Raw genomic sequence first — 10,370 nt, 5'->3', positions numbered from 1 at the left:
AGAGAGTATTCGAGGTTGAATTATTTTTCGGTTATAAAGAAATGTATATAATAATGTGTGATATCTTTCGTATCTGTTTGCTGATAGCAAAAGAGAGTATCACAGTTTATATTTATATAGTTTATATTTTTTAGGAAATTTATTAAGTAAACAAATATAAAATGTTTAAGAATAAAAAAAAATTATTGTTTTTTAGAGAAAAAATTATTTTTATATTCCTTGATGCCTATTCTAAAGGGAAAGTTATCAGAGTATTAATAATTCCTTCTTTTTTAGCGCGGTGAACAATTTCGATTTTATCGCTATCAGTACCATGCATTTTAGTATAAAGCGAGTCCGAAGATGGTTGTTGATACAAATTTTTAATTATCATTTTCATGATGTAAGGCGTTGAACCTGTAGACTTTCGATTTTTTGATGAATTGGAATAAAGAAATATTTACAACATCATTCATCAAAATTTGATCAACTTGATAAGTATAGTAAAGTTTGTTATATTTTGAGTAACTCTTGTCATTATTTCGTCCCATGCATATTTAACGAATTCAAAATTGTTAATTTCTCTTTTGATCAGTTTTCGTTTTGAACAATTATTCGTTGATAAAAAATTTTCTAAGCCCTTGACGCAAATCCACCCGATATATTCGGTATCGGAACTCGAATGGTCGACTGTGTCTCCGTCGGCTACGAAAATCCACCAGGACTATAATACGTATGTAATGCCAATACGTAGAGTTCTCTCCCTGATGAAGTACGTCAAGCTGGCTCTCAAATTACTTTCAAGTGATGGCTACACTGAATACGCTTGATATAAATCAAGCCTAATTAAACTTGATGATGTTGCTTTGTTTTTTTTTTCAACTTTTGCATCTAGAAATTTTTTTATCTGCATTTCATAAGCAGCTTCCAATATGTTTCATGATTAGTTTTAAGTATATTTTCTTTGTTTGCTTTGTATGTATGCTAATTTTGTTATTTTACAACTTTGATTTACTTAAATTGTAATTACGTTTTTTGTACTATTATTTCAAGTTGCCAAACGGTCTTTCGACCTTTGAAAAAATAAATTTGTCCGAATCGAATCAAAGCAACGTCAATATCGCTTACACTTTAATTTGCATTTTTTATTTCTCTCTGTCTTTGTTTATCATTCTTCGAACTTACGCATGTCAAAACAGAGACTTTCTCGCGCTATGATTTTGTTTACGTATCAAGCGTCGTCTATTTCTCGCACCCATGTAGCGTAAGTCAGTATCGCGTTACGATCGATCGAAGCGTGAATCGAGCGTAAATCATAGACCACAGCAAGTGGTCCGCGTAACAAAAAAAAAAAAAAAAAAAAAAAAAAAAAAAAAAAACAAAATTACAACGATATCTCGAACGATGGCCAAAAACGACGACGACCGCCGATGTTGGAACGAATTGAGAAGATTGAGACTGCCGGCCGATTTGCGCAACAGAGAGGAGAGAAGCGAATTTCTCGAGCAACTGTATCGTCTCGTGGAAAATTGGACGGGCGAATTGCCCAATTTGCGAAATATCTATGGAGAAGCGGAGATCGATCGGATCCTCTTGTGGGACTACGAGGACAACGAGTACTTTCGCCGGCGCACTCCCTTTATCCGGTTCGCGATAATGAGCGGCTACAGGGACAAGCCCAGACTCCGGCTCAACGGCGCGCCACTGCTGAGCCGCTGCACGGCGCTGCATCTGTTGGCCGCGCGCGACACCGCCTACTGCAGCTCCTGGGCTCTGTTCGCGATCTACGACAGGTGGGACGTGAACTATCGCGACCAGACGGGCTTCACGCACTTCCACGCGGCCTGCAAGCTCGGCTTTCACGGGGCCGTGCGCCAGTTCATCAAGCGCGGCCGAGTCGATCCCAACGAGCCGGTGCTCTGTACGGGCGACGGGCCGCTCCACCTGGCCATCAGGCACGAGCGCAGCCTCGTGTTCAGGGAGCTGCTGCTCTCGGGCGCCAATCCGAATCTGGCAGACGCCCGGGGCGAGACACCGCTGCACCTGGCCTGCCGCAAGCCGGACGACGGCGCCTGGGCGAGGCTCGTGCTCGGCCTGTCCAATCGCGCGCTCAACGTCAACGCCGAGGACGGCGAGGGTCGCACGCCGCTCCACTGGGCCGTGACGAATCTGCTGCCGGACGTGATCAAAAAGATGCTGGATCGGGGCCTCCGTCTGCCCGGCCCGTTCGCGTTCCCCGAGGAGCCGCACTTCTACCCGAGATTCGCCGAGTCCCGAGGTGGCGGAGACAGGTTCGCGGCGAGACTGGCCGCCGCCACTCTGGGCGTCGTCGAGATCTTCGCCTCGCGCGGATTCACGCGCATTCCCGCCCTGACGTTCCTGAATGTCTTTAACTCGCACGGATTGCTCGAGAGGTCGGCGCGAGCCCTGAGCACCTGGCACGGCCACGAAGAGGAGGAGTTCGCCTCGGCGGCCAGCGAATTACGGATCGATTCGAGCTTCTCGCTCTACGACCTGATCCGGATGAGACCGGCGGAGGCCGCGAGAGCCCGCGTCGCCTGGCAGGACTACTACGAGTTCGCGTGCTCCAGCCAGCTGTGGCAGCTGCCCGAGAGGCACTGGGAGGCCTGCTCGCTACGCATCTGCGAGATAATAGCCAGGCGGCTCTGCCAGCGACTGGCCATGTGGCGCTTCTGCCGTATCACCCTCTACGGGCTGCCGCTCGACGTAGCCCGAGCGATCCTGGACAGCATGACCGCCCGCGATCTGTACGACTTCTGCATGGCAGCCAGAACGCAGATACTGAGAAGCAGATTACGGGCAGCAGTCGCGAACATAGGACCGAGTAACCAGTCTAAAGTTGAAGGATAAAGCATAAGCGGTGATTTTACATTAGTAATGATATTACATATTGTTACGGTTTTTTGATACATATAATGGACGTATGTAGTAACTTTGTATTTTGCTATAGTATCGTTTACGACAGATTCATCAATTTTCCTTTGTTTAACGATGTATTTTAAGCTTGGAATTAATAAACAAACAATAGAATTCATTGATTCGCTGGTGTTTTTATTTCATTTCTATTTTATTTACAAATAATCATAGTTCAAAACATTGATAAGTTTAATCTTAAAAAAAGGTCGAATTTGTCATAAAATAGTCGAAAAAAGCAACCAATTGAATCAGTTCACGATACATGTGTTTGGCATGCGATTTTGGTATATGGTAAAAATAAATGTTTATTAAAAATTGCACTACAAGCATCGTATTTTTAATCCTTGTTATTTTTGTTTAGAAATGGAGTACTCGGTAAACAAACGCAATGATCAATAAAGTCCTTTTATTAATCAATGATTACGTGTGACATTTTTTAGGATTTTATTTCAAGTCAAATACGCTAACAGCAATGATTCTAGCTTCAATGCAAGGATTTTTTACTGTCTTATAAATAAGAAGTGATGATTTGGGGAAAAACTTTACAGCTAAATGGAATAATTGAAAGACTTATTAATAATAATTAGTTCGTGTACAAAACGTCAGAATAAGGATTTCACAATCACAACCAAATGAATAAAATTTTGAAATATTTTATTATTTTCAACAAAATTAAAGGATCTTTATGTGAAAGGTTTCTTATAAATTACAAGGTGTAATCATGTATTTGCACAATTCTTCATTGCGTCAAGGAGTCTAGGAAGGGTCTTGGGATCCTAAGGTTTGCTCCTATTATGTATTTTCTTTACGTGAACATTGAGATGAATTTTTTGACCAAATGATTTTTGACAAATATTACACTTGAAGGGTTTCTTACGATCATGTACTATTTTTATGTGAGATCACCCTTTGCTCTAAATGATTTGGGACAAATATCACATTCGAAAGGTTTACTCTGATCATGTACTGAATTTATGTGAGATTTGAGTGTATGTTTGTGTCCAAATGATTTGTGGCAAACATCACACTCAAAGGGTTTGCTCTTATCATGTACGGTATTAATGTGGTTATTGAGGGTAAATTTTCGTCCGAATGATTTGTGACAAACATCACACTCGAATGATTTGATCTGATTATGTACTGAATTTACGTGACGTTTGAGAAGACATTGGTATTTAAATGATTTCTGACAAATCTCACATTCATGTGGTTTTATATTCTGTATCTTATTGATATGTGTTTTTAGATTTTCTTCTCCTTCCTGAGCTTTTCGATACAAATTATTATATTCGAATACTTTTACCACCTCCGATTCGTCGAGATTCAATCGTGATTTTTCTTTTTTTACTCTAATCATTGGATTTTTTTCATCTAGGTTACTGGTCTCAAGATAATTTTCTATTTTCACAATAGGTAGATAACTTTGATCCTCAGTTTTGCAGTTGGTTACCGATTGAAACTTTACTTCAGGTTTCACATCTTTGCATTCAAAAACGATGAATATCTTTTCATTCATGTCATTTGTCTGATTTTCGTTTTCTATTTTTACGATAGGTGGATGACTTTCATGCAGTTGGATGGAGACTTCAGTTCAAGTTTAACATTTTTGCACTCAAAATCGACTGATATTTTTTCATCCAACTTTTTCTGCAATGCCATAACGTCATTTTCACGATTCGCCTACAACAAAAATTGTGTTATAATTTTTGATAATGGAAAAAGAGTATATCATTCGAATAATTAAACTCACTGATAATTTACAAAACGTGAATGTTCCAAAATCATCGGCTTTGAAAGACTCCCCCGAATCCAAAATATTATCGTCGCCTGCATCTGTCCAAGTATCACTCGGCTCTTCCTTCACCCTGAAGATTATAATCAAGTTCGATAAAACAGTTTAAAAAAAATATCATGGCAAGTACAAAAATTAAAAAATACCTTATTGGGTCCTCTCGGATTTCCATCACTGACTTAATTACACTCGTAATCACTGTGGATTTTCGCGAAATACATTAATTGAGGTTAATTTAGGTAGAGATCAATACACTTTTACGGATATTATTTTTAAACACTTGCTTACTGTAGGAATGTAGCAACTCGCTATGGCTAACTAATCGTGTATCCGCGTTTGTGGTAGCTGCTCGATATTTCCCCCTCCATCATCAGTTTTCCATGCGCAGTTATGTATTGCGAATTGCGATACACATGAGAAGCACTCATGGAACATTGAAACTGCATCAAAATTGAAATAAAAACTTCATTCTTCTAGGCGCACAACTGGCTTACAATCAAGTAAATCATTTAAAGATACTTGGACAATTTAAGAAAACATGATTTGCATGACTACTTTTCTAAATTTGTATTAAAATTAACGAACGATTCATTATTTTACAACGGACACATCCTATATTCATTGGATTTTTTACCAATTAAGTACTTGTAAATCGACGATAGATTCAAAAAAATTTCAGTCGAGTCCCGAGTGACTCAAGGGAAAAAGGCAAACGAGCTCTTTTACTGGATGTTAGTGAAATTTTGAGTAAAATATTCTTCAATCGTCTTTAAATCTGAAGACAAAAGTCTGTACATGTAACTGCTCAGATTGAGCTAGCAAAAAAGCATTGAGTAAAAAAAAACGAAATGACGATTTGGCAAAATTGTTTGTATCTCATAGTACATTGCGTCTCGCTTTTTCTACTTTAAATTATCCCGATCAGCCGAACGTGTTTACATTTCTCTATAACTGTCATATCAATCAGTACACGTTACGAGTAGGCCGAAACAAGACGTATCCCGCACATAGACCACAGCAAGTGATTCGCGACACGAATATTTAACAATATGTGGAATCGTAGGCTAAGGGTTAATAGGATGGTCAACGACAGTCTGACGAGATTGATGGAATTACAAAGGAGGACAAATTTAACGACCACAGTGGAGAGACGCCAATTTCTCATACAGCTGTATCCTATCATAGAAAATTGGCATGGCCGAGATCCCGACCTACAACAATTGTTCCGAGCCGAAGAGATCGACGAGCTTCTCGTGTTGGATGTCTACGAAAACGAGTTATATCGCCGAAGTGTGTGTTTCGTCGATTTCGTGGCCGCTAACGACTACATGGTCGGCACCAGGCACGACGACAACGGCGTGCCGATTTTGCAGCGCACCACCCCGATCCATCGCGTGGCCAGACGCACCTCGTTCTGCCACACCTCGGGCCTGTACGCGATCTACCAGCCGCGGTACGGCGCGAACTACCGCGACGAGTCGGGCTTCACGCACTTCCACGCGGCCTGCAAGCTCGGCTTTCACCGGGTCGTGGACCAGTTCCTCGTCCACGCCGGGGTCGATCCCGACGAGCCGGTGACGGAGACGGGCGACACGCCGCTTCACCTGGCCATCAGGCACGAGCGCAGGGGCGTGTGCAGGCAGCTGCTGCGCGCCGGCGCCGATCCGAATCGGGCCAACGCGGCCGGCGAGACCCCGCTGCACTTGGCCTGCCGCAAGCCGGACGACGGCGCCTGGGCGAGGCTGCTGCTGTCCGAGAGCCAGCAGAGCGGAGGTCCGCGGCTGAGGATCGACGCGAGGGCCGTTCGACTGGCCGTGACGAGTCTCAAGTCCTTCGTACTCGATGCACTGCTGAAACTCGGCTTCGCCGACCGGGACGACTTCGTTTTCCCGGAGGCGCGGGAATTCGCCGATTGTTTCGCCGAGTCCCGAGCAGGAGACGACAGGTTCGCGGCGAGACTGGCCGCCGCCGCTCTGGGCCTGTACATAACTTTCCGGAATGACGGAGACCCCCGAGGAGTCGCCCTGACGATCTTGAGGGCTTTCGACGATCACGGACTGCTCGAGAGGTCGGCGGGAGCCGTGACGTCCTCGACGCGCCACGAGCTCAAGGAAGCGACGAGTCGGATAGAGAGAGTTCAGCAAGTGGAGCTGCAGGATCTGGTCGGGCTGCGACCCTCCGAGGTGATGAGGAAAGCCGTCACGTTCGCGCAATACCACAGGCTCGCGTACTCGAGCAACATTTGGATGCTGCCCGAGAGGCTCTGGGAGCCCTGCTCTCTCTATCTGTGCGAGATAATGATGATGCGGCTTTGCCGGTATTGGGCCCTGGAATCGTTTATCCGGATGACTCGGCACGAGTTGCCGCGCGTCTGCTGCAAAAAGATCTTGCACGATATGACCGCCCGGGATTTGTATTACATTTGCTTGGCAGCGGATTTGTAAACTTACGATTACTTTGGATATTTAATAGTATTATTACATATTATTTACGATTGGTATACATATGAACATATGTAATAAGTTTATTTCAATAAACCTCCGATAGCTCTGTAAACTTTCTTTGTTTAACAATGTGTTTTACGATCGAAATTAATAAACGAATAATCGAATTCAGTAATTTGCTGGCATTTCGAATTTATTTCTATTTTATTTACGAATAATCGTAAAAAAACTTTCACGTCTTTCAATTTTTTTTATAGCACAGCGATGAATTAATTGAATAAGTCAAATTAATTGAAATTAATTGAATAAGTTTGCAATACTTATGTTTAGTGCGCGATTTTTTGTGTTATATATAAGAACAATAACCATGCAACCATCATCTTTTCAATCTTTGTAATTTTTTATCTTGAAGTGAAATACTTGTCAAAAACATGCAACGAACAAAAAACTTTCCATACTATTCAATGGATGCGTGTGGCTTTATTCAGAGTATTCAGACTTTTTTACAGGATTATTCGAGTCATATTACGATAAGTTTGTTAATGATTTTGGTTTATCGACGCCTTTACGAGAAAAAAAACGAGTTTCATTTTCGTACTCGATGCATTAACTAAAGAACGTACAAGAGTACGTAGATCTCGAATATGTTTACTCGATCTTCGCTTTAATGACCTTGTAACGTTTTAGGTCAAAGGAAGGATAGTGTCGGGTGATTCTGTCTCTCTCGCGCTTGCCTGTGCCGACTGCCGCCGACTCTAGTTTCGCTCGAGCTGCTGTGCGTGTTCGTACTCGTGCGAGTTTTTCGACCGACCAGAGCGACGCCAACATTACGATTTCGAGACATATGCAAGGTCGTGGCGACTGGTGCGAGTCTATGGCCAGTACACGTTACGACACCGCAACGTTAACATCGAACAAAGGCTACATCATCTACAGTTACTGATTCTCGTGTAGAGTTCGAATATAAACTGTGATCAATACGTGCGGTAGTGTGTGAAAGTGCCGAACAATGTTGAAAAAATTAAAAACAATGCGGCAAGAGGTGAATTGGGAGGTCGATTGCGAACGACTAGAATTTCTTCGTCAACTTAATCCTTTGATCAAAAGTTGGCAGGGCCAACTTCCTAATCTCCTGGATATTTTTGCAAAGGAAGAAATCGAGTTTCTTCTCTCGGATTCCATAAGTAACTTTAATAGTAACAGCTCGAACGGGATAGGACAATGCTTCATCAGTTTCGTGGCTCGTACCGGCTACAAAGACAAGCCCGACGTCGGTCAAGACGGCAAACCAATTTTGCGTCGCACCACTGCAGTACATCATGCAGCTACGAAAGGATATGATGTCGGGCTTGACGTGATTCCTGAACTTTTTAAAATCTACGACAAATTTGACGTGAATTACACCGACGAGGATGGATTGACACATTTCCATGCGGCCTGCCAAATCGGCTTCGAAGACGTCGTTGAAAAATTTCTCAAGCACGGTCAGGATCCCAACCTCCTCCTGGAATCGACGGGTGAATCACCTCTGCACATGGCTCTGAAATGGGGCCAAAAAGAGGTAACGCGATTGCTGCTGAGATACGGCGCCGACCCGTCCTTGGCTGGCCAAGACGGTGTCACACCCCTCCATCTTGCAGCCAGTAGGAAGGATTACAGCGACGTGGCGAAGATGTTATTCGAGGTTGGCGAAAAGAAACATCGCCCGGTGAGAGTAAATGCTCGGGACAAGGAGGGCGACACACCTTTGCATTATGCGAGATCGAACTGCGTGAAGATGTTCGAGCTGCTGCTGAGGAGAGGCGCCGATATAAACGTAACCAACGAGAGGGGACGGACTGCTCTGCACGTCATTTGCAGCAGCGGCGAAAGAAGAAGAAGAAGAAGCAGCAGCGGCGATAACACCGACGTACTAGAGATGTTTTTTAAAATTACACAAGACAAGCATCAACCGGTGCAAGTCAATGCTCAGGACAATGAGGGGAACACACCGTTGCACTTAGCTGCAGAATTTGGTAAGGATAAGGCGATGGAATTACTGCTGAGAAACGGCGCAAATCCTAATGTACCCAACGCGAAGGGATTGACTCCTCTGCACATAATTAATGAAAACCGGAAAGTTTATTACATGCTTAAGCTATTCTTCGAAACCAATGACGATATTCAGCAGACGGTGCAAATTAATGCTCAGGACAATGAGGGTAACACACCATTGCATTTGGCTCTATTGAAATTGATTCGTATAAAGGCGGCAAAATTGTTGCTGAGGCGTGGGGCTAACCCAAATTTGGCCAATGCAGATGGATCAACAGCTATGCACTTGATTTGCCAGATAAAACACTGCTTTGATTACTACGGTGCTGACTGCGGTGACGATGACGACGAGGACGATTACGATGAAGACGATGACGACGTGATGGATGTACTTTTGAAGGTTAACGACGAAAAACATCAAACGGTGGATATCGACGCGAAGGACAAACAAGGTCGAACACCGCTTCACTGGGCCGTGGCGAATCATTTGCCGGAAGTGATAGATGTGCTCTTGGATCGTGGTGCTGATTTATCGAGCTTCATTTTCCCCGATTCGAGTTACTTTGGGGAGGACATTATGGAGATGGCAGGCTCTGCACCTTACGGTAATTCTCAATTGAGAGTAGCATCTGGTGCTCTGACCGTGGTCGAGCGCCTCGAGAAAAGAGGCTACGTGTTGGACCGAAACGATGCCTTAACAATCATGAAAAATTTTGATAAACACGAGAGTTTCGGTTTCCGAGAATCCGAACAATTTGACTATTATTGGTACGATGAGGAAGATTTCGCGAGTGAAGCAAAAATGAGAACGATCAAGCCGGATCTGTCCCTCCACGAGCTGATTCGGTTACGACCCGAAGAGGCGGCAAAACGAGTTACATGTTTAGACTATTTCGCGTTGACGCGTACATATAATTCTAATCTCCTTCCCGAAACGCGCGAAGGTTATAAATGTGCTGATCATCTGTGCGAGATGACGACGAAAAGATTTTACCGACGATATGCATTGGATTTTTTTTTGGATCTGATCCATTACCAATTGCCAATTCTTTGCTGCGAATTGATCATTGGTTATTTATATAACCAAGATTTGTGGAATATTTGCTTGGCAGCCACGGACAAAAGCTCATAATTTCTAATTTTAAACAGCACAATAATACTTAGCTGCAGCTCAAATAAGAATA

General features: G+C 43.4%; 2 protein-coding genes across 2 annotated transcripts; both read left to right on the top strand.

The window, feature by feature from the left end:
* Positions 1 to 1,237: 1,237 nt before the first annotated feature.
* Positions 1,238 to 3,038, top strand: LOC106655425. The gene has a single exon (XM_014375808.2). The coding sequence runs from the start codon at positions 1,384 to 1,386 to the stop codon at positions 2,848 to 2,850; it is 1,467 nt and encodes a 488-aa protein (XP_014231294.2). The 5' UTR covers positions 1,238 to 1,383; the 3' UTR covers positions 2,851 to 3,038.
* A 5,144-nt stretch (positions 3,039 to 8,182) lies between these two features.
* Positions 8,183 to 10,318, top strand: LOC106655406 (tankyrase-2-like). The gene is made up of 2 exons (XM_023457493.1): positions 8,183 to 9,008; positions 9,093 to 10,318. The coding sequence occupies exons 1-2, from the start codon at positions 8,183 to 8,185 to the stop codon at positions 10,316 to 10,318; spliced, it is 2,052 nt and encodes a 683-aa protein (XP_023313261.1).
* The last annotated feature ends 52 nt before the right edge of the window (positions 10,319 to 10,370 follow it).

This window comes from Trichogramma pretiosum, unplaced genomic scaffold, assembly GCF_000599845.2.
Source record: "Trichogramma pretiosum strain Unisexual culture from Peru unplaced genomic scaffold, Tpre_2.0 scaffold107, whole genome shotgun sequence".
Classification (NCBI taxonomy): Eukaryota; Metazoa; Arthropoda; class Insecta; order Hymenoptera; family Trichogrammatidae; genus Trichogramma; species Trichogramma pretiosum.
Note: the sequence above shows the minus strand (reverse complement) of the source record. Positions and strands in the feature narration are given on the sequence as shown.